This window comes from Talpa europaea (genome assembly GCF_964194135.1).
Source record: "Talpa europaea genome assembly, chromosome: 7".
Classification (NCBI taxonomy): Eukaryota; Metazoa; Chordata; class Mammalia; order Eulipotyphla; family Talpidae; genus Talpa; species Talpa europaea.
In genome coordinates, this window is record NC_140074.1 from 136,487,153 (window position 1) to 136,509,423 (window position 22,271).

Genomic DNA, 22,271 nt, shown 5'->3' on the forward strand with positions numbered 1-22,271 from the left:
CCCCATGGCGCGCAGACCTCTCCTGCCGCCCGCTGCTCCCCTCAGCAGTGTCCTTCGGTCCTTCTGCCTGCTCTGCTCCCCGCTCTGGCTCTGGTGAATCCTCTCACCCTCCCGTGCATCTGGCCTGTACCCCAGCTCTTATATGCATAAATAAATAAAGCTTTTTTTAAAAAAAGATTTATCTATTCATGCAAGAGCTGGGGTGCAGGCCAGAGGTGCGAGGGTGACAGGACTCCCCAGAGAGAGGGGGAGCAGAACAGGCAGATCCACTGAGACACATGGCTGAGGGGAGCAGCAGGGAGACAGAGAGGCCTGCTGCACCCTGGGGGTCCCTTCCTGGCCAGGATGGACTCAGGCTGCAGTGGCTACACACAGCTTCGTAGTGCTGCGCCCCCAGGGAGGCCCCAGTGGGGAAGCAGATTTGAGCCCCCCGCCCTGCCAGATGACTTAGGGTCTCGCTGGCCTGTGGCCCCCACGCACAGCGCCACCCCTGGCTCCAGAAGCACCTGGGGACCACCCATGCCCACCCCCATGGCTCAATGCGCCCCCTCCCTGCACTCCCAGCCAGGCCTCGACCCCTACCCACCCTGATGGCGCTTGAGCGGGGCAGCCCCATGTCCCCAGCCCCCCCAGGCCATCCTGATGCCTGGCAGCATGCACCCCTGCTCCGGGCAGCACAGCCGTGTGCAGACGAGGCCTGGCCAGGGCCGGTGGGGCGAGGGCGGCTCGGGGAGTCCTGCGGGCTCTCTGGGAGACAAGGGTGGGGGGCTTCCAGGAGACCCTGGAGTGTTGGTGGCAGAGGTGGTGCCTGGCCTTCGCTGTACGAGTGGACGAGAGCGTGGTGGGGCCTCCCACAGCCCAGCAGCCTCCCGAGGAAAGGCAGGTTGGCCTGGGAGACTTCTCAGATTCCTTCCTTTGGGGCCCTGAGGGGGGGGTTCATGTTTGCTTTTCCTGTTTCTCAGGGTGTGGAGAGAACCCTTGAGAACTGGCCTGAACTTGAACCAGCTGGGCCCAAAGGGACACTTGAGTAGGGGGTGGGGCCGACCTGCGGGAGGCGCCAGGGCCGGGGCGAGTGGGCTCCTGGCTGAGGTCCTGGCTGAGTTCCGGCCCGCCCAGGTGCAGGGTGTCCCGAGAAGGGGCCTGCAGGCCACCCCCAGGCTGGGCAGTTTCTCAGGGGACGGGGCCTGGGACGCCGGGGAGGCAGTGGACATGGGAATTACTGGCGCAGCCAGCCCCAAGAGGGACATGGGCAAGGTGCCAGGCGCCCGCGGGTGGCGGGTTGCTGTGCGGCCCTGCTCGCGGAGCCAGCGGGCACACACGTGCCTGGCTGGTGCTCCTGGGCTTGGGTCTGGGCCAGGTTAGGGGGCAGGGCACACGAGGTCCGCCCCAGAGGCTGCCGCGCCCCGTCTCCAGGCGGCTCCTGGCCAGGTTCGTGCTCCCCTCAGCGGTGGGTTTCAGTGGATCCACCTGTTCTGCTCCCCAATCTTGTCTCTGGGGAGTCCTCTCACTCCCCGCACCTCTGGCCTGTACCCCAGCTCTTGTGTGCATAAATAAAAAAGTCTTTTAAAAAACTCCTTTAAAATGGCTGACCAGGGGCCTCCCCGGTGGCGCAGCGGTTGAGCGCTGGGTTGCGAGGCTGCCCGGGGCCTCTGTGGCGCCGGTTCGATCCCCGGCTGCTCCCCGGCCACCGGAGGAGGGTCCCGCATGGCGCGCAGACCTCTCCTGCCGCCCGCTGCTCCCCTCAGCAGTGTCCTTCGGTCCTTCTGCCTGCTCTGCTCCCCGCTCTGGCTCTGGTGGATTCTCTCACCCTCCCGCGCGTCTGACTGTACCCAGGGCTTGTATAAATAAATAAATCTTAAAAAAAATAAAATAAAATAAAATAAAATAAAATGGCTGACCATTTAAAGCACATAGCAGGTGGAGCTTCTGGTGTATGCGGAAGACTGCGTGAGAAGAGCTAAGAGGCTGGGTGCGGGGGCCTTGCCGGGTCCCCCGCGGGGGAGGCGGCAGCGCCAGGGCCAGAGCTGGGCCTGGAGGCTCCGTGTCGATCTGAACGAGTTTTGATAAATTACTAGTGACGAGTAGTGTTAGCCCCGGACTGGAATACTGTTTCTACGCCGAGCTGTGCAACCCGCCAAGGAAACAGCACCGGACTAACCCTATCTGACGACCCAGAAAGGCAGGGCGGGCAACAGAGGAACAGGCCGTAGAGAGGGCACAGGAGGCTCACCCCAACCTGATGCCAGCCAGCGTCCACTGCGTGGCCTGGGAGAGCTGCCTGGGCGCTGCTGCTGTGCGACGGGCGGGCGGCGGCGCGTGAGGACTTGGCCTAGGGCCGTTTCTCAGGCTGGAACCCCTCCCTGACACCTGACCACAGGGTGCTGCGGAGGTAGGGCCACAGGGGGAGCAGGGAGGCGGCGGGGGTGGAGAAGGAGGAACCACAGAGTCCTGTGGCCACCTGCTGGAGGACGGGGTGCACACATCTCTTGGGGTGACCCCACAAAGCTCCTCTTTCAAGCGAGGGGAGGAGCAGAGCACCCTGGGCCCTTGTGTGCAGAAGCTCCCTAGCCCAGGAGCACCGCTTACCTGCCCCAGAACAAGGGTGTCCAGGCCAGTGTGCAGAGCGCCTGCAGAGCACTTTGGGGAGGGTACCCCCTGTGGCTCTGGGGGTCTAGACCTGGGGTGGCTCGCCGGCCCCCAGCACAGATCTGGGAACTAAGTGACACAGTTGTGACCCAGGCCAGGTCCCCAGATGAGGTTGCGTGGGGGCGGAAGGCTGCCGCCTGGGATGCCCTGGGCAGAGACTGCCCCCCAGCCTGCCCTTCACCCCTCCCTGCTGCTCCTCCTCCTCTTGCCCCCATCTTCACTCCACACCCTGCCCTGCCAGACCTTCCAGGCTGCGCCGGGTGGGTGCCCAGCAGGGGCCCGTGTGTGAGTGCTGCTGCGTGACTCTTGCTTCCCGATGACCCACGAAGCTGGGAGGAAGGTAGTCCCCCATCTGCACGGCTCCACGCTTTCGGGTGCCCCGGGGGGGGCATATCATGTCAGCAGCAGAGGGCACCAGGGCTGGGCCAGGTGGCAGCGGGGCCAGGCAGGGTGCCAAGGTGGCTGTCTCGCTCCCACGGGGAGGCTTTGCCCTTGCTGTGTGGCTCACCTCTGGGCATTGTATTTTTTGGGGGTGCTGACTAGGGCTACGTGCTGGATTTCGGTCTCCAGTTCTCCACCCCATTCTTTCAATTTTCTTTCTTTTTTTTTTTTTTTAAGATTTTAAGATACTTATTTATGCATACAAGATCTGGGGTACAGGCCAGAGGTATGGGGGATGCAAGGACTCCCCAGAGACAGAACAGCCAGACAAAATCCACTGCTGAGGGGAGCAGTGGGCGAGACAGGAGAGGTCTGCTGCACCCTGTTCTCTCTGGCCAGCCGGGGATCGAACTCGTGCGGCAGAGACTGCAGCTTCATAGTGCAGTAGGGAGGCCGGGTGTTTTTTTTTTTTAAATAGCGTAGTTTATTTTTTAAGAAAGGTTTACTTATGCATACAAGAGCTGGGGTGCAAGCCAGAGGACTCCCCAGAGACAGAGCGGGGAGCAGAAGAGGCGGATCCACTGGAAACCACTGCCGAGGGGGGCAGCGGGGAGACGGGAAGGGTCTGCTGCGCCGTGTGGGTCGCTCCCTGGCCGGGGATGCACTCAGGCTACGGCAGAGAGAGCCTGAGACTGACCCCAGGCCACAGGGAGACCCGGAATGTTTTTAATAAATTCAAATTCCGCTACAAACATAGGGCTGCTCCAACGCAGACTTTCATCGTTGTTGACTTTCAAAAGTCCTTACTGAGATGTGCTCGCACAGCCAGAGCCCAGCCTGGAAGCGCCCATCCGAACTCGGCCGCACTCAGAGGCGCGCGCCCAGCTCGACCGCGGTCCTGGGACGCTAAGCAAGTGGGCCGGGCCGGCACTCCCGGGGGGGGGGGGGACACCCCCCACCCTCCCCCCAGCCTGCAGAGAGATCAAGGGGCCTAAACCAGCATTCTGGAAGGTTCTCTTTCCCTGCCGTTGAGAGCCCCGGCCCGGCCCCTGCCCGTCTGCGCTTCCGCGGGGGTCGGTTCTGGGGGAGACGCCCCAGCGGGCAGGCACCCCCAAGCTGTCCGCGAGCGGCACGGGTCCGCAGCACCTCCCCGCTAAGGATGTCTGTGCCCACCGGCACCGCCCCGCACAGTTGGCTCCGGGAGCCTGCCCTGCCAGTGACCCGCGGGTGCCCGCCCTGGGTCTGCCCGCCCTCCCCAGGGCCGCTGCCCTTGAAGGCTCCGCACCTGCGCAGGCGCAGGGAGGGGGGCGCGGCGCTGGGCATAGGTGGGGCTCCCCAGCAGAGCGGGGTGGGGGCTTAGACGCCCAGAGGTGCGGTGAGCCCAGGCCCCGTTCCCAGGGTGGATGACCTGGCTGGGAGGCGGCCTCTTGTGACAGGGGGACCGCCCTTCGCCGACGCCCCGCCCAGCACCCCTCATGGCGGTGGGGGTTTCTGCCCACCTCAGGACTACTCCCTGGTCCTCCTCGGGCGGGCTTCGGGCCTGCGGACCCCAGCATTCTCCTTCCAGTTCAGGGCCGGACAGGGCACCCCCTCAGTGGGCCCTCTGAGCGGAATGAGGACAGGCCCCATGCCAGCCCCCCCCTTTATTCCCAGCAAACGGCAGGGTGTGGGGAAGGCCCCACACCTGCTCCTCCAGCGTGGTGCATGGTGGGCGGAGGCCGGCGTGGGCTGGGTGTCTCCCTGCAGAGGGAACCCCAACTCAAAGGTCTGCTGTCCTCCAGGCTTGAGGCACTGACCAGCCCCCAGGCTGCCTCTGGGTGTGGCGGTGAGGGGGTGGCCCCATTTGTCATTGGGCAGGCGGGGGGCTGGAGCTGTCACCCTTGGTGGGCTGAGGGCCCTCTCGGGACCCTGGCTGTAACCCCGCCTGGCCTCCACCCCTGGAGAGCCCTCTCCTGCGGGAGCAAGGCTCTGGGCCTGTCTGGGAGGCCGACCGGCACCTGCTCTCTCCTGGGCGGCTGCGTGTGATGTGAAACTCCCAGGCTCGCGCTCCCGGGGCCGCGTTCACCTGGCCTGCCCAGGGGCCGTGGGGGCCTGCGGACCAGCCTCAGGGAGCCCCGGCCGGAGGGGCAGTTCTGCTTGCCCCCGTGGGTGGGGCATCGCCCACCTGCACCTATGGCAGAGGCGGCCCTGGGCGGGCTGAGGGTCCTTGGGAGGCGCGGTGGGCCTGCTGCCTCGCAGGACACCAGTCCGTGTCGGGGTAGAGCAGGCAGTGGACAGACTTGAACCTGGGGGGAGACAAGGGTCAGGGCTGTGGGAGGGGCGGCGGCCGCTCTCCCGCCCTGCTCACCGCGCAGCTCCCCCACCCCTCACCGCGTGGGGTCCTGCTGCAGGCTGAAGCCTCCGGCCACGTTCACCACGTTCTGGGGGTTCTCTGGACCCCCGTAGCTCAGTGTGACCTGGGCGGGAAAGACAGATGAGGCACCATCTGGGGGCCATGGCCACCACCCTGTGGCCCTGCTCATTGGGGAGCAGCCCAAGGGCCCTGCACACTGGGAGACACCCCAGGAGAGCGGCCAGTGCCCAGCGGGGGTCTAGTGGTGCAGACCCACGGCCTTTCCTCCTCAGCAGGCTGGTCTCCACCAGGTGTCTGTATGCTGCCCCGAGGACCTGGGCCCCGTCCCGGACAGGGCAGCCCCCGTGCAAAGCCGGTGACCCCTCTCCGGACCTGCAAGACACGTCTAGGGCCCCCACCGCGTCTCTGCAGCTCTGGCCCTCAACTACACCCACTGCGGCCTTGTGAGAGTAGCCTCTGGGTGATGGTGGGGCGTACCCGCTGGGGCACGTACCTGCTGAGGCACGCTGTCGGGCGGCAGGCGCCGCAGGTTCTCCAGGTGGGAGTGGAAGAGCGCGCTGGGCCGCAGGTGGGCGCCCAGCAGCCCCTCCACGATGTAGCCCACGGTGCAGTCATCCGGCAGCCGCACCCGCTCTGCCGTGCTCATGAAGCTGCCCATGCTGCAGGCGGGAGCAGTCAGGGCCTCGCCCCACCCCAGGCCCCCACCCCAGGGCACCCCTGCCCTTACCTGGCCCAAGGGCTCATCTTGAGGGCGAGGCCCCGGCTCAGGCAGAAACCAGCACCCCCAGTCGCGAACCAAAACTTGACGGTGGTCACCTGGAGGGGGGATGCTGGTCAGAAACACCCCTCCTGAAGCTGCCCCTCAGGAAAGGGGCACTAGGCCTGTGGGGTTCATCGCTCCCCGCGGCCATTGCCCCTGCCCAGTGCCCACACCCACCCAGGACCTGTGGGGGATGAGGCCCCGCCGGCCGCTCTCCCCTGCCGCCTGCCCCGCGGCCACTCACGGTTCCACCTCCCTGGACCCGCTCGGTGGCCTCAATGGGGTGGTCCAGGCTGGGCCGCCCCAAGTACACGTCCTGGCTGGGGGAGAAGGCGGACAGCAGCTGCAGCAAACCCCGGGGGTTCACGTAGTTGTCATCGTCCACGTGGCAGAACCACCTGGGGGTCGGGAGTCTCAGCCTACAAGCCAGGCCCGGCCCTGCCCCGCCCGCGGGGGCTGCCAGGGGGGGAGGCGGGGTCCAGGCCTGGCCAGGCCAACACGCACTTGCGCCCTGACTCGATGAACTTGTCGTACTCCACCGACATCTTGCAGCACAGCGCCTGGCGGGTGCGCACAGCCGAGCAGTTGGTGTTGACCACGTGGCTCCCTGGAGAACAGGATGAGGCGTGTGGGGGCCCAGCCAGCCCCCCAGGTCTGGGCGAGCGTGCCTACACCTGACCCTGCTGCAGGTCCCGAGGCTGGACCCCACCCGTCCCAGCTCGGCTCACCCCCCAGGCTGCTGCTGACCTCAGGTCCGGGCCCATGACACCTGCCAGGGCCCCGGGACAGAGGCTGAGGTGGCCCAGGCCTGCGAGATGAGCCTGGGTGGGGGGATGCCCCCCCAGGCTTTCCCTGGACGTGGCACCAGCCCGAGGCCCAGCGGGGACAGGGAGGAGGGGCCGGGCTGGCAGGGGAGCCCTGGAGGAGGCCCGCAGGGGCGCGAGGCGGGTCTGCCCCTACCCGGCCCATCCCAGGGGCCAGGAAAGACGGCGGGGCCGGAGCGCGCTCACCTCCCTGCAGCCGCAGCTCGGGGTCGTCCCCGTCGGTGAAGATGAACGTCTGGGGAGACAGGGCGTGAGGTCCGGCCGGTGCGCGCCCGCCCGGGCAGCTGTCCCCAGGCCGGGCTGGGGGGCGCGGGGGGCTGCGCGGGCCGGCGGGGCGGGGCGGGGCGGGGCGGGGCGGGCCGGGCGCACCTGCCGGCGGGCGCGGGAGATCCAGGTGCGCAGCAGCAGCCCGAGGCGCGGCCCGTGGTTCCGCCGCGTGGTCTTGACCGCGATGAAGACGTCGTCGGGCCGCAGGCGGGGCGCGGCGGGCGGGCCGGGGCGGCGGGCCGGGGCCGGGGCCGGGGCGGGCGCCGGGGCCGGGGCGGGCGCGCGGGGCAGCGGCAGCGGCAGCAGCAGCAGCGCGGCCAGGGCGGCGGCCGCGGCGAGGCAGCCCCGGCACAGCGCGCCCCGCGCGCGGCTCATGCGGCCGCGGCACCGGCGGCTCCGCCCGCGCGCGCGGCCCCTTTAAGGCGCCGCGACCCGGAAGCGCCTCCTGCCCCGGAAGCGGACGCGGAGCGAAGATGCCGCTGCCGGTCCAGGTGTTCAGCCTGCAGGTACCGCGCCCGGCCCGGCCCGGCCCGGCCCGGCCCGGCCCGGCCCGCCCCCCCCCCGCCGCCGGCCGCGCCTCGGGCCGCGCGCGGAGCGGACCCCGGGGGAGGGCGACCCCCAGCGCGCCCGCCCCGCCCGCCCCCCACCGCGCCCGCCCGCCCCGCCGCCCGCCCCGCCCGCCCCGCCTGCCCCCCGCGCCCGCCCCGCCTGCCCCCCAGCGCCCGCCCGCCCCGCCGCCCCCCGCGCCCGCCCCGCCACCCCCCGCCCGCCCCGCCTGCCCCCCGCGCCCGCCCTCCCCGCCGCCCGCCCCGCCACCCCCCGCGCCCGCCCCGCCTGCCCCCCAGCGCCCGCCCGCCCCGCCTGCCCCCCAGCGCCCGCCCGCCCCGCCGCCCCCCGCGCCCGCCCCGCCACCCCCCGCCCGCCCCGCCTGCCCCCCGCGCCCGCCCCGCCTGCCCCCCGCGCCCGCCCCGCCTGCCCCCCAGCGCCCGCCCGCCCCGCCTGCCCCCCAGCGCCCGCCCGCCCCGCCGCCCCCCGCGCCCGCCCCGCCACCCCCCGCCCGCCCCGCCTGCCCCCCGCGCCCGCCCCGCCTGCCCCCCGCGCCCGCCCCGCCTGCCCCCCAGCGCCCGCCCGCCCCGCCTGCCCCCCAGCGCCCGCCCGCCCCGCCGCCCCCCGCGCCCGCCCCGCCACCCCCCGCCCGCCCCGCCTGCCCCCCGCGCCCGCCCCGCCTGCCCCCCGCGCCCGCCCCGCCTGCCCCCCGCGGTGCCAAGGTCCCGCCGTGTTGCAGGGGGCCGTGGAGCCCATGCAGATCGACGTGGACCCCCAGGAGGACCCGCAGAACGCCCCCGATGTCAACTACGTGGTGGAGAACCCCACCCTGGTACGGAGCCGCGAGGGGCCCTCCGGGGTGCGGTCGGAGCCCACCTGACCTCGGACTTAGGGGTTCCAGCCGCCTCCGCGGGCGTGTTACCCAGCACCCCCTCCCCGGGCGCCGCGCAGGCCAGTGAGACCCGCAGAGCTCTCCTCCAGGGGTCCCTGGTGACCCCACCGGACGGCCTTTCCCAGCTCTCAGGTCCATGGTGGGCAGGGCCTGGGGTGGCCCCTCATCCGTGTCCCCCAGGACCTGGAGCAGCCCCTCACCCGTGTCCCCCCCAGGACCTGGAGCAGTACGCAGCCAGCTACAGCGGCCTGATGCGCATCGAGCGCCTGCAGTTCATTGCTGACCACTGCCCCCCGCTGCGGGTGGAGGCCCTGAAGATGGCCCTGTCCTTCGTGCAGAGGACATTCAACGTGGACATGTACGAGGAGATCCATCGGAAGCTCTCGGAGGCCACCAGGTGGGGCCGGGGCCTCAGCCAGGGAGGGCTGGGAGGCCTGGGGAGGGCGCCTGCAGGTCTATCGTGGGGGCTCCTGGATGGGGACTGGCCAGCATCCAGAGCCAGTGGGGTGCCCTCCTGGCAGGGCAGGGGCAGGCAGGCCCCCCGACTTGCCCACCAGGCCCTGACAGCCAGGCCCCCCCAGGGAGCTGCAGAGCGCCCCTGACGCCATCCCTGAGAGCGGTGTGGAGCCCCCACCCCTGGACACGGCCTGGGTAGAGGCCACGCGCAAGAAGGCCCTGCTGAAGCTGGAGAAGCTGGACACAGACCTGAAGAACTACAAGGGCAACTCCATCAAGGAGAGCATCAGGTGCTGGTCACGGTGGTCCCCTCCCCCCCCTCCCCCCTCCCCCCCTCCCCCACTCTCCACTCACCGCCGGGCCCACAGGCGCGGCCACGACGACCTCGGTGACCACTACCTCGACTGCGGGGACCTCAGCAACGCCCTCAAGTGTTACTCCCGGGCCCGGGACTACTGCACCAGCGCCAAGCACGTCATCAACATGTGCCTCAACGTCATCAAGGTGGGCGCTGCGCACAGCGGTGGGGGGCTGTCACCCCGCGGTGGGGCACCCCGCTGAGTGGGCCCGCCCCCGCAGGTCAGCGTCTACTTGCAGAACTGGTCTCACGTGCTCAGCTACGTCAGCAAGGCCGAGTCCACCCCAGAAATCGCCGAGGTACTGCCACCCGGCCCTCGACCAGCCTCGTCCTCCACTCAGGCCAGGGCCGGGGCCGCCCCGTGAGGGGGGTGGCGTCTGCTCTGCTCACGGTGCCCCCTTCCCCTGCAGCAGCGAGGGGAGCGGGACAGCCAGACCCAGGCCATCCTCACCAAGCTCAAGTGTGCCGCAGGTGAGGGCTCTTGGCCCTGAGCAGGACACAGCTGACCCCGACCCCCTCCCCCCCCCCCCCCCTTGAGGGCTTGTCCTGTCGGGTCTTCACACCTGGGGGGCGGGTCGCAGCGGGGACCCTGCCCCCCGCTCTGCGGAGCCAGGCTGCATATCCTGGGAAGCAGCGGCGCTTGGGCAGCAGCCTCCCGACTGCCAGGACTTGTCTGCGGCGCTGGGGGCTCCGGCAGCCCCCTCGGGAGCTAGAGCTCTTCCCCCACCCAGGTCTGGCCGAGCTGGCGGCGCGCAAGTACAAGCAGGCTGCCAAGTGCTTCCTGCTGGCCTCCTTCGATCACTGCGACTTCCCCGAGGTGAGGGCTCTGGGCCGCGGTCTCCCACGGGGCCCGGCCTCCTCTGAGGGGTGAGGGCTGGGGCCGCCCCAGCTCTAGCTCTTGACCCCAGCCCCGGGCCCCACCTCTCTGGCCCCCAGCTGCTCTCCCCCAGCAACGTGGCCATCTACGGGGGCCTGTGTGCCTTGGCCACCTTCGACCGGCAGGAGCTGCAGCGCAACGTCATCGCCAGCAGGTGGGTGCAGGGCGGCCACAGCCCCCGGGCCTGGCCTGCACCGGGCAGCTCTGAGGCCCCTGTGTCTGCAGCTCCTTCAAGCTGTTCCTGGAGCTGGAGCCGCAGGTGCGTGACATCATCTTCAAGTTCTACGAGTCCAAGTACGCCTCGTGCCTGAAGATGCTGGACGAGATGAAGGTGAGGCCCCGGCCTGTGGCGGGGAGGAGCCTGGGGGGCCCGTGTGGGCGGCCCTGACAGCTCTGCTCGCAGGACAACCTGCTCTTGGACATGTACCTGGCCCCCCACGTCAGGACCCTGTACACGCAGATCCGGAACCGGGCCCTCATCCAGGTAAGTGCGGGGGGCGGAGCACGCAGGGCCGGCGGCTGGGTCGGCCGCGGGGCAGCCGACGCTCCCTCTGCCCCAGTATTTCAGCCCCTACGTGTCGGCGGACATGCGCAAGATGGCCACGGCCTTCAACACCACGGTGGCGGCGCTGGAAGACGAGCTGACGCAGCTCATCCTGGAGGGGCTCATCAACGCCCGCATCGACTCCCACAGCAAGGTGGCGGGCGGGCGGGCAGGGCAGGGCCGGGGGGCAGGGTGGGGCTGGTGCTGAGCCCTCGTCCCCCCAGATCCTATACGCCCGGGACGTGGACCAGCGCAGCACCACCTTCGAGAAGTCCCTGCTGATGGGCAAGGAGTTCCAGCGCCGTGCCAAAGCCATGATCCTGCGGGCGGCCGTGCTGCGGAACCAGATCCACGTCAAGGTGAGGGCTGGGCGGCCGGGCTGGGGCGGCCCCACCGCCCAGGCTGAGCGGCCATGTCTCCGCACAGTCCCCGCCCCGGGAAGGAAGCCAGGGGGAGCTGACCCCGGCCAACAGCCAGTCCCGGATGAGCACCAACATGTGAGGCCGCCGCGGCAGCCGGGCTGCAGGACGTCTCCCCCTCGCCCCGCCCCGGACCCTGGCCTCCGCCTGCCTGCGCGGCACGCCTGGAGGGGCCGTCCGCGGCCCACTTGCCAAGGCCCGGCCGCTGGAGAGCAGACCCCGGGCCACGCTTGTCGTGCCCCTCCAACCTGCAGCCTCCCGTGCGGGGGTCCTGGGTCCAGGCGTTGCGGACAGAGCTCGCCTGCAGCGCCCCGGCCCCAGCGGCACCACCACCCGCCCCGTCCACCTGCTGAGGGGGCCGCTGAGTCTCGTCCATTAAAGGGCAGCCTGAGAACACGCCTTTGCACTGTTCTTGCCCGCGAGGGTCCTGAGGACTCCCCCTGGGGTCAGGTTCTGAGGCAGCCCCTCGGCCCAAACCCTGTTCCCCCCGGCCCCCCACATTTAGGCAGCGAGTGGGGCTGGTGTCCTGCTCTCTCTTTGGGAGGTTCCGTGGCTAAAATGCAGATCGAGGCGGATGGCCCTCCGCCTGGCCCGCGCGCAGGCCCCACGCCCGCCCCCTGGCACCACTGGCGCTGCACGTGTGGCTTGGAAAGGGTTTATTGTTGGCTGCGGGCGCACGGCAGGGTCGGCAGGCCCGGCCGGGGTGGGGGCCGCTGGCTCGTCCTCCGTGTTACGTAGCGGGAGGTTCCCTGAGCGGAAGGCATGGTGCCCCCCAAGCGTCCGGCCTCCCTGGCATTCCTGGGGGCGGTGAGGGGGGCAGCGGAGCCCCGGCTGGCCCTTCAGGCCAGGGCGCTGGCCAGGACCGCGGGGAGGCCGCCTGCTGAGGCTCCTGCAGCCTGGGCTGGGCCCCCTTGCAGGCCAGAGACTTCTCCAGTTTGGTCTTAAAAAGCAACCCGTGACCTGGCAGAGGGCGAGAGGGGAAGGGGGCTTAGATGGGGGGCGGGGGCGAGGTGGGGGGTGCTGGCATGGGCCGGCCTCAGCTCCGCGCCCACCTGGGCAGTCCGCCGTCTCCCGGAAGGCCCGCTTCTTGCAGCAGCCGCGGCACAGGTCAAACACACATCTGCTGCCCTGGGGGGGGCGGGGCGCCGTGGCGGGGGTGAGCTGGGGCGGGGCCGCCCCGCCCCTCCCCGGCCCACCCGGGGCTCCGCCTCACCTTCGGGTTCCCACACTGGTCGCACTTGGCGTATTTCGCTGGGAAAAGAACCAGAGTCGGTGCCGGCGGGCAAGGCGAGCCCCACATGCCCGCCTAGGCCCGCCCCTGGGTGTCCTCGCTCTCCCCCGCAGCCAGGGCCACAGGGGCCCTCAGGAGCGGCCTCACCTGGGTGAGGGCCCTCCTGCCGGTCTCCCCACGGCCAGAGCGGCCGGGTCTGGGGGCTGGCCCAGGACCAGCCACGACCGCAGCGCCCCTGCTGCGTGGCTGGCACACCAGCTCCCTGCCTCCGGCGGCCATGGAGCCCCGTGAGCGCAGCAGGATGCAGGTGGGGAGGGCCCAGGGCTGCCCCTGCCCCTGCCCCTGCCCCCGCCCCCCAGGCCCTCACGTCTCAGCGAGGGGTCGAAGGTCTTGCGCGGGTTCCTCAGCTGCTTCTTCTGCTTGTTCCTGGACAAGCCCTCTGAGCCACCTTCCTCCTCCTCCAGGGCCCGCTTGCTTCGGGCCCCTCCACTCTCCTGGCTCCCCTCCTTGGGTCTGAGTGGGAAAGGCAGTGGCAAAGCCCAGGACAGACCCCCACTCGCCGTGCTCCCGGGTTAGGGCTGGATGGCTGAGCAGAAGCTGGGGTACAGGATGCAATGAGCCACGCCTCCCACACCCGGGTCTTGGGGTGCCGCCCCTAGGGCCTCAGCCACTGGCCCCCGAAGACCTGCAGGACGCCAGGGCCCAGCCCACCGGGATGGGTGGGCTTAGGAAGCATCTGCTGGGAAGCAATGGTAGCCCTGAGTGCTGACCGACCAGCAGAGCCCAGAGTGACCAGTGGGGGGCCCCACGCGCCCCCCCCCCACCCCAGAGCTGGTGCTGGGCTCACCCTGGCCGGAAGTAGGGCTGGCAGATCCAGTGGAAGAAAGGCAGGCCGCCCGAAGGTCCCTCTCCCTCCTTCTGCCTGGACATGTCCTCCTGCAACAGCCCAGAGCTCCCTCGGTCACGAGCCCATGCTCACTGGCCACCCGGCCCGCAGCCCAGCACCTGCCTGGCTCCGCAGCTTCAGCTCCTGACTCACTGTGGCGACACCCTCCAGGGTCTTGGCCTTGGCCAGCTCCTCCCGGAGCTGCTGGTGCACCTGCAGCCTGAGACCAGGGCTCATCACGCCTGCCCGCCTGCGCTACAGGGCCCCCGGCTCCCCCGGCCTCGCCGTGTGCCCCTCCCTCCCAGGCGACCTCGCGGGCGTGCTCTGGCCGCTGTTTCCGGGGGGCCCGCATCACACCCCCCACGTCCCAAGCGGGGCTCCCCTCATGGTTGCTGTGCGGGCAACTCACGTGTGGTGCCACAGCTTGAAGAGGTGGGCCCGGACGTAGGACAGGGGGCAGGGGTGCTGCCGCACGAGGTCCAGGTACTCCTCGGCCAGCTCCCACACGGCCGGGCTGCGGCCCTCAAACAGCGCGGGGTTGTGCAGGTTGCCCTCTGGGAGAGATGGGGCTCGAGGCTGCGGCGGGCGTGCCCCAGGCCCTGGGGTGCACCCCCGCCATGTCACACGCCAGGGGCCGGCTGGCCACTGGCCTGTGACTGGCCACGCGAGGGGCGGGCAGGGCGGGGCTCACCTGCGCTCATGACCCCCTGCACCCCCGTGTCCCGGAGGCAGCGCTCGACGTCATGCAGGCTCCGGATGTTCCCGTTGGCGAACACGGGGATGGTCACCGCCTTCCTGGGCGGGCGGGCGGGGGTGGGCGCTCAGAGGGGAGCCCCACCCCACCCCAGCCCGGGCCCGCCCCGCAGCTGAGCACTCACCGCACAGCCTTGATGTGCTCCCAGGATGCAGCGCCCGACAAAGGCCCCTTCTGCTCCTTGGTGCGCCCGTGCACGGTCAGCAGCTGGGGCAGGGGGGCTGCTCAGCCGCGCCCCCGGCCCACCCACAGCCTGGCCCACCCCAGGGTCTCCTCCCGCACAAGTCAGGCCGGCCCGTGCACCGGTGAGCCCCACTCGCCATGAAGGAAAGTCCCGAGGGGCTCCCCGGGCAGGACCGCCCCATTGGCACAGGCCCGCCGCGGTGGGCAGGGCGGCCGGCCTCACCTGGCAGCCGGCCTGCTCCAGCATCTGGGCGTAGCGCACCGTCTTGTCGATCTCTGGGAAGACGCGGATTTTGCACGTGACAGGGACAGAGAGTTTCTCGTGGGCCAGCAGGACTGGGGGAGAAAAACCCAGCGCTCACCCCAGGCTGTGGGGCCCACAGCGCACACCCAGGGCCCTGCGGCAGGACGGAGCCTCAGCCCACCCCCTCAACCCCGGTCTGGCTCTGAGGGTGTAGGCGACGCGCGACCTCCCACGGCCGACTCACTCATCCGCTGGAGCAGGTCCCACTCCTCCTGCAGGAAGGCGCCGTAGTGACCTGTGGGGACAAGCACCGCCTCTGCAGCCGCCCCCACTCGCCAGCAGCCGGGAGAGCGTCCCCAGCCAGGGCAGACACCGGGCTGGGTGGGGACGCGCCGCCAGCCCCCCTGCACCCTGGACGCAGAGCGGACACTGGCCCCACCCCTGCAAAAGCGGTGCTAGGGCCCACGAGGGGAGGAGCTGAGGACGGTCCCCAGGACCAGCCTGCCTTGGCACTGTGCAGGGACCTGAGCCCGAGTGCCGGCGTGGCCCTCACCTCTCTTGGCAATCATCTGCGGGCACCCCAGGTTCAGGTCGATGGCGTCACAGTAGTCCTGGGCCAGGAGAGCTGCCTGGACGAACACCTCGGGGTCGTTGGCACAGAACTGGAAGGACACGGGTGTCACGGGGCCCGAGGCAGGCGGTCTGGCCCCTCGGGTGACCTGGTGGGGGGTGGCCACAGGCGTCCTCTCTGGGAGAGGGTGGACGTGTCCCCACAGCACCAGGGGTCCCCGTTGATGAGAGCAGAGCCCGGGGTCTGTGGGTGACGCCTGGCCCAGCTCCTAGGCCGGTGGGTAGACCGCTTCTGGGCAGCACGGGGCAGGTCCCCACGCTCGCCAGGCCCTCCCCTCAGGTCCCTGCCGCTGTGGGCAGTGGCTGGACCTTCTGGGCCACCCACCTGCACGATGAGGGGCCGGTCCTCGGGGCACACGGCACAGTACAGGTTCTCCTTCCGGTAGTTGGCGTCGCGGACGAAGACCTGGGCGTGCAGCATGGGCGTGTAGCAGAGCTGGGCCCCGTGGCGCCGGCTCAGCAGCCTCCAGGCCAGCTCGCTCTGGTCCACCATAGGGGCCACCACGTGGCGGGCCCCCCCCAGGGTGCGGCTCCAGAACTCGAAGCCCTGCAGCTTCGGCATGGTCTGCGCCCTAGGGGAGAGGTCGGGCTCAGCGGGAGCCCCCTGCAGGGGCACTCCGGGGCCACCCGCGGGCACAGGCGTGCCCCCTGGCAGCAGGCGGTGCGGGTCAAGAGCCCAGCGCCCCAGCTGGGCCCGGCAGGGGGCCCTGGGCAGGCCCCGCCCGGCCTTCACGCCCCTGGCCCCCGGGAGACGCGACCCGCGGCCTCGTCCCGGCCGCCAGGTGGCCGGAGCCCGGCCCCAGGAGAGGCGCCCCGGCCGCCCGCCAGGCGGGGCCCCCCGGCAGGGCCTCCGCCCAGCCTGCCCCCCGCGCTGCTCCGGGGTGTCGCTGGGAGGCGACCCGCTGGGCCGCGGGGGCCCTGCCTGCCCGGGGCCGGCTGCCCGGCGCGAGGGCGCCCCTCGGCGGCGCGCGGGCGGCTCCGCAGGCCCCGCCCGGCACCTGCCGCGGCGCCCGCTCGCGGGGTGGGGGTTTTCGGAAATGGCTACGGACGCGCGAGCGGCCCGGCCCGGCCCCGCGGCCCCCACCTACACGCCGGCCCGGCTCGCGGGCGGTCGGGCGCGGTGCCGCTCGGGGCGGGCAGCTGCCGGGCCGCCGGGCCCAGCGCCGCCGGAAGGTGCTTCGCCTGGGCGGTCCGGGCGGCCCGCGTGCGTCGGGAAACGCGTCCCCGGGAAACCGCGCCCGCTCGCGGAGGGGCCGGGGCTCGCGGCGGGGCCGGGGGTCGGGCCCGGCGCCGGGGTTCGAGTCGGGGCCGGGGCCGGGTCGGGGGCCGGGGCTCCGCCGCCCTCGAGGCCTCGGCTTCCCGCAGGGCCGGCGCGGCCGCCGACTCGGGCGGAGGCCGCGGTTTCCCGCGGGGGCCGCAGGCGCGAGCTTCGGGCCGGCCCGGCCCCCTCCGAGCCCGGACTCGGCCACCGCCCGCCCGGGCCCTGCGCCCCACTTCTCCAGGCCGCGCCCCGGTACCTCCCGACGCTGGGAAGGGCGGCCCGCTGGGCCCGGGGCAGGGCGGTTGGGCCGGAGGCGAGCCCGCCGGCCCCTGGGGGGACGCGCCCCGGCGCCCCAGCGTGTCCGCAGGCCCCGCGCACCGGCCGCCCTGGCTCGGCGGGGCCGCAGGGCCTGGGTGGGGAAAAGGAACGCCCAGTCGCCCCTGCTTTTGTGACTCCCCATCACACGCGAGGTGCTGTCTTCACAGCAAACCCGCCATTAAATTAACTTTATCCTTCACCCCAACGGCGCCCGGCGCTGCCCAGCCTGCACCCCAGCCCGCTCCCGCTGAACGGGAGGTGCCTGGCCGGAGGGCGAGGCGCCGGGGCCCAGGGGGCGCCATCCCTCCGGAGCGGGCGCGAGGACGGACCGGCTAGGCCCGCGCTGGAACCAGAAAGTAAAATCTTTCAGGGCGGGAGCCGCAGAGCTCCCCAGCCCGGCCAGTCAAGCTGCCAGGGCCTGTCGCTGTAGCTGACCCAGAGGGCTGGCTGCTGGGGGCGCGGGGGGCTGCCCTGAGAACCGTGTCGCCTAAGCAATTTTCTCTAAGGGTGGCTTAGAAATGCAAAAAAAAAAAGGGGGGGGGTAACACTTGGATGGGTCACCTGATCGGCACTGGTGGGGCTTTTCTTCCCCAGGACACCTGGGCTGGGACAGGGTCAGCGCCCCAGGCCTCCTCTGTCCGGCCTTGATTCACTTCAAGGGGAGGCCTTGGTCTAAAGATAACAAGCATTTGCACTAAAAAAACAAAAAAAAATTCGAATTCATTTGTTTCTTTCTGTCTTTCTCTGTGTGGCCACTAGAACATGTGTCCACGTGCAAGTGCACTTCTGGGACAGCAAGCTGAGGAGCGGCCAGTCCCTCCCAGGAGTATTTCAGTGGATCTGCCTGTTCTGCTCCCCGCTCTGTCTCTGGTGAACCCTCTCACCCCCGCACCTCTGGCCTGTACCCCAGTTCCTGTATAAAAATAAACCTTAAAAAAAAAAAAGAGTAATAAGGAAACTGCGCAGAAGTGCTTAACGTGACTGTGTCAGGACTCTGGACGCCGACCAACGCACACAAGAAGTGCTTATTTTAAAAGGCGGTTATCAGTAACAGCCTAGGGATAGTGGGGGTGTGTGGAGTCGGTGTGGGCTGACCAGCACTTCCTGGCACCCCAAGGTAACCCCACAGGGGCCAAGTAGGTCTTGAGGACGGAAGCTGACTGAGCTGAGAGGGCGGCTGCCGGGGGAGGGAGCCCAGGACCTTTGTCAGAGCATTTGCAACCCCAGCTCAGAGCATTTGCAACCCTGGCTCAGCTGCCCGGGGCTGGTTAGAGCAAGCAATGGCCGGTCAGAGTTGTGACAGGGATATTCAGTGACTAAGACAGCCCTGAGGGCCCCTGTGTGCTCGCTGGGGAAAGGCTAGAGCAGGCGCCACACATAACAGTCCTCTCTGGCCTAGCACGAGGCTTTGCACAAGCGAGAAGGAAAGCAGCGGGAAAGGCCGGGGCCAAACTTCAAACGGTTTGACCCACAACGGTGTCTCCAGCCCATGCTCAGAGCTCAAGGCAGAGGGCGAGGCTCTGCTGCTTCAACGTGTTTAAACATAATCTTTAATCAATCATTGACTGGCCGCTGAACTTTACTGACCCGGGGGCAAACCTAGGAAACCCGTCTTACATATAAGGAAACAGTGGGGGGGAAACCAATAAAACGGGGCCTCGCTGGGGGCGCAGGGGTTAAAGTCTCAGCACTATGAAGCTATCACCAGCCACTGTGGCCTGAGTTCAATCCCCGGCCAGGGAGCTACCCACATGGTGCAGCAGACCTCTCCTGCCTCCCCGCCACTCCCCTCAGCAGTGGGTTTCAGTGGATCTGCCTGTTCTGCTCCCCACTCTGTCTCTGGTGAATCCTGTCACCCCGAACTTCTAGCCTGCACCCCAGCTCTTGTATGCATAAATAAATAAATCTTCAAAAAATAAAGAAATAGGGTCTCCCCGGTGGCGCAGTGGTTGAACACTGGGCTGCGAAGCTGCCCGCAGCCTCTGCAGCGCTGGTTGGATCCCCGGGTGCCTGGCGAGGGTCCCACATGGCGCGCAGACCTCTCCTGCCGCCCGCGGCTCCCCTCAGCAGTGTCCTTCGGTCCTTCTGCCTGCTCTGCTCCCCGCTCTGGCTCTGGGGAATTCTCTCACCCTCCCGCGCTTCTGACTATCCCCAGTGCTTGTATAAATAAATAAATAAATCTTAAAAAAAAAAAGAAAGGAATGAACACTAAAGCAATATATTAAAATTTATGTGGTACAGCACAAGCAATTCTTCAAAGGTAGAGACAGATGCGAGTTACTTGTGACAACCTGACCAGATGTGACCAGATGTGACCAGCTGGGACTGGGAGAAGGGCCACCTGGGCCAGGGAGACCAGACGCCCGCCACTGTGGGTGGGGTCACCAGGAGCCCCTTCTCTGTGGCCCTGTCCGTCCCTGCGTATCCAGCGCCCAGGACTGCGCTCCTCTGGCCCACTTGCATCTCCTCTGACAAACTGACGGGGCCCCGCTCGCTCAGCCCCTGGGGTAGGGTCAGGGGGCTGTCAGGGCCGGGCTGCTGAGGCCAGCCCCCCTCCAGTGCCCCTCCTGCCCGCCACTGGTGTCCAGTTCCGAACGCGGGATGTGGCCCGGCACCTGGCCTGAGCTTCCTCTGTCCTCGCCCCTGTCCCTCCAGGGCCGGCTCTAGGGCCCCACCAGGGGGGGTGTAAGAAGAGTCGTGCTCCAGCTGGTGGGTTTGGGACTTCGTGTGTGGAGCAGCCATTGTGCAGACTCCCGAGCATGGAGGGCAGGTGCTCGGCGCCCACCTGTGTCTTCCCTCCCTCTGGGACGGCCCCGGAGGCGGGGGCCACTGCCGCCTCCTTCCCCAGCCTCCGGCTCCGGGGCCGGGCCCATGGCCCGGCGGCCAGCCGCCAGGAGGGAGAGCATGGCCTGCGGCCTGCTGCCTGGAGCAGGGCCGGGCCAGGCGCCTCGGGAGCTCAGCACAGGGACGGGGTCGGCCGCTGTTGCGTGCGGAGGCCACCCGCCCACAGAGAAGGCCCTGCGGGGTCTGCTGAGCCCCTTCGCTGCCCCGCGAGCCTGCCCCCCACCCCCCAGCCCGAGCTCAGCAGCGCCCACACCAGCCCTTCGCCCCTCCTTTGCGGGGCTGGGGGCTGGGAACCCGGGGCTCAGGCTCCGCAGAGCAGGCAGATGGAGGGCGGGGCCGGCACTGGGCCAACTCTGCCCGCTCTTGGGACCCACCCGCCACCACTCTGGTCTCCTCCCTTTCTGCTTCCCTTGCTCTGCCATCACCACCCACCCCAAGGTGGTTGTTGGTGCCTCCTCAGGCTTCAGGTGCTGCCCGGCGGCCTCAGTACCACTCTGCCCAGACACCAGCTTCTCTCTGAGGCGCTCCTCTCCCCACCCCCGGGCAGGCTGCAGAGCAGGGCAGCGGCCTGGGGGCCCCTGCTCCACCCTCAGGGCCACACCGGACCCCCAGACCAGGGCCGGGCACTCCCCGCCGCCTTAGGGGTCCTCACACCGGAGGCCCAGCTCGGGCCCCGGGGGTCCTGCCCGGGAAGCCTGTGTAGCCTGGTGTCCGGGTCTCCGTGGCCTCCCGTTGTGCGCGGACTGGCCGCTCCCGGGCCCCGAGTGCTGGCGCTGGGCTGGGGCGTCAGCAGAGTGGGGCGCCAGGGCCCATTGTGCCCCAAACTCCCGGGAAGCTCTGACCCCAGCGGGACACAGCACAAGGCGGCAGCCCGAGCACGGGGAGGCCGTGGCGGTGGACAGCAGCCCCGGGGGCTGCCCCTCACCCTTGGGTGATGTCCTGCAGGTAGAGTGCGAAGTCGCTCGTTTGAGGAATTTCTTCTTTTCTGATCTAGGCCTTTGGGGTCCAAGGCCCCGGCCTGAGTGGGAGGCCACCGACCCCCCACTCCCTGCCCCCTGCATCCGCGGGTCGGAAGCGCCATCTGCCCTTGCAGTGTGAGGCCTCGGCCGCGAAGGGTATTCTGCTTTGATTTGGTTGCCACGGGAGAACCCGTCTGCCCTGGGGAGAATTCTCCCTGGTTGAGCAAGGTCCTGGGACCCAGACACGGTCTGGCCCGTGCCCGGGAGGGCCTGCCGCTCTGCTGCCCCCGCCTGCCGGTCCACATGCCCATGAAGCCAGGCCCGGGATGCCTGGCCCCCCAGGCTGGCAGTTCCTGCTCCCCGCCCTTCCAAGCTGCCGGTCCGGGGGCCCTAGTTGCTTGGCTCTGCCCAGGACATGAACCTTATCTTAACAGACTATTTTTTGCTCCAAAATCTACTTCTCAGGGGCCTGCCTGCCTGGAGGCGCAGGGTTGTCTCAGCATATGAAGCTATCCACAGCCACTGCAGTGTTGTCTGTCCTGGCCAGAGTGTCTCCCCGCTGCCCCCTCAGCAGTGGGTTTCAGTGGATGGCCTGCTCTGCTGCCCACTGTCTCTGGGGAGTCGTCTCACCCCACACCTCTGGCCGCACCCCAGCTCTTGGTGCATAAATAAATCTTTAAAAAAGAAACTCGTGGGGGCCTCCCCGGTGGCGCAGCGGTTGAGCACTGGGTTGCGAAGCAGCCCGCAGCCTCTGCGGCGCCGGTTCGATTCCCAGCTGCTCCCCGGCCACTAGAGGAGGGTCCCACATGGTGCGCAGACCCCTCCTGCCGCCCGCTGCTCCCCTCAGCAGTGTACTTTGGTCCTTCTGCCTGCTCTGCTCCCCGCTCTGGCTCTGGTGAATTCTCTCACCCTCCCGTGCTTCTGACTGTACCCAGTGCATGTATAAACAAATAAATCTTAAAAAAAAAAAAAGATTAAAAAAGAAACTCGTGGGCCTCCCTGGTGGCCCAGCAGGTTGAGTGCCCCGCTGTGAAGTTGTCCGAAGCCTCTGTAGTGCGGGTTTGATCCGGGCCAGCTGGGGGATACCCACATGGCATGGCAGACCTCTCCTGTCTCCCCACTGCTCCCCTCAGCAGTGTTTTCTGTCCGTCTGCCTGTTCTTCTGTCTCTGGTGCATTCTCTCACCCTCCTGCACCTCTGGCCTGTACCCCACCCAGCTCTGGTATAAATTAAAAAAAAAAGAAACTTGCTTCTCTGGCCCGCACTGCCCCAGGCCCTAGGCTTCTGCTGGCGCTTACAGGGTCAGCTCCTCACTGCCGAGGGACACCTGTCCTTGTGCCCTCTCTGTGATGGACCCCTGGGTTGTCCCATCTGAGCAAGTGAGAGAACGCCCGCCCTCAGCACCCTAGGGCTGACCTGAGCACCCCTGGAGGGGCTGCCCCCAGGCTGCAGACCTGCCCAGTGCTGTCTCCTGAGCTCCCCATCCCCGGCTCAGCGGGGCCTCACTCCTCCTTGCTGTGTCCCGCCCGGCTGTGCAGACACACGCCGCAGCCTGGAGGGCACCGCCTCAGGGCAGCCGCAGGGAGGGCCAGCGGGGGCGCCCCCCAGAGACAAAGGACAGATGCACAGGTCAGCGCG

General features: G+C 69.1%; 3 protein-coding genes across 9 annotated transcripts; 1 reads left to right on the forward strand and 2 right to left on the reverse strand.

The window, feature by feature from the left end:
- Window positions 1–5,197: 5,197 nt before the first annotated feature.
- RFNG (RFNG O-fucosylpeptide 3-beta-N-acetylglucosaminyltransferase) lies at window positions 5,198–7,606 on the reverse strand (the record flags this gene model as incomplete). Its single annotated transcript, XM_084238114.1, has 8 exons — window positions 5,198–5,312; window positions 5,398–5,483; window positions 5,874–6,039; window positions 6,108–6,196; window positions 6,385–6,538; window positions 6,645–6,747; window positions 7,151–7,199; window positions 7,334–7,606. 8 exons carry the CDS (start codon window positions 7,604–7,606, stop codon window positions 5,198–5,200), a joined length of 1,035 nt encoding a protein of 344 aa, XP_084094240.1.
- An 83-nt stretch (window positions 7,607–7,689) lies between these two features.
- GPS1 (G protein pathway suppressor 1) lies at window positions 7,690–11,709 on the forward strand (the record flags this gene model as incomplete). 7 transcript variants are annotated; one of them, XM_084238316.1, is made up of 14 exons in its annotated part: window positions 7,690–7,737; window positions 8,517–8,609; window positions 8,885–9,066; window positions 9,251–9,415; window positions 9,494–9,629; window positions 9,705–9,782; window positions 9,894–9,954; window positions 10,215–10,300; window positions 10,420–10,514; window positions 10,586–10,691; window positions 10,764–10,844; window positions 10,921–11,058; window positions 11,129–11,263; window positions 11,331–11,709. In XM_084238316.1, the coding sequence occupies 14 exons, from the start codon at window positions 7,705–7,707 to the stop codon at window positions 11,403–11,405; spliced, it is 1,464 nt and encodes a 487-aa protein (XP_084094442.1). In that variant the 3' UTR covers window positions 11,406–11,709. The 7 variants fall into 7 exon arrangements, with proteins under 7 accessions (XP_084094442.1, XP_084094444.1, XP_084094443.1 ...); XM_084238318.1 differs by having other exon boundaries at window positions 7,705–7,737; window positions 9,894–9,945; XM_084238317.1 differs by having other exon boundaries at window positions 7,705–7,737; window positions 9,897–9,954.
- A 115-nt stretch (window positions 11,710–11,824) lies between these two features.
- DUS1L (dihydrouridine synthase 1 like) lies at window positions 11,825–15,813 on the reverse strand (the record flags this gene model as incomplete). The annotated part of the gene is made up of 12 exons (XM_084238115.1): window positions 11,825–12,283; window positions 12,537–12,574; window positions 12,922–13,067; window positions 13,402–13,490; window positions 13,564–13,660; window positions 13,850–13,994; window positions 14,132–14,235; window positions 14,319–14,401; window positions 14,601–14,713; window positions 14,866–14,916; window positions 15,175–15,283; window positions 15,577–15,813. 12 exons carry the CDS (start codon window positions 15,811–15,813, stop codon window positions 11,825–11,827), a joined length of 1,671 nt encoding a protein of 556 aa, XP_084094241.1.
- Window positions 15,814–22,271: the final 6,458 nt, after the last annotated feature.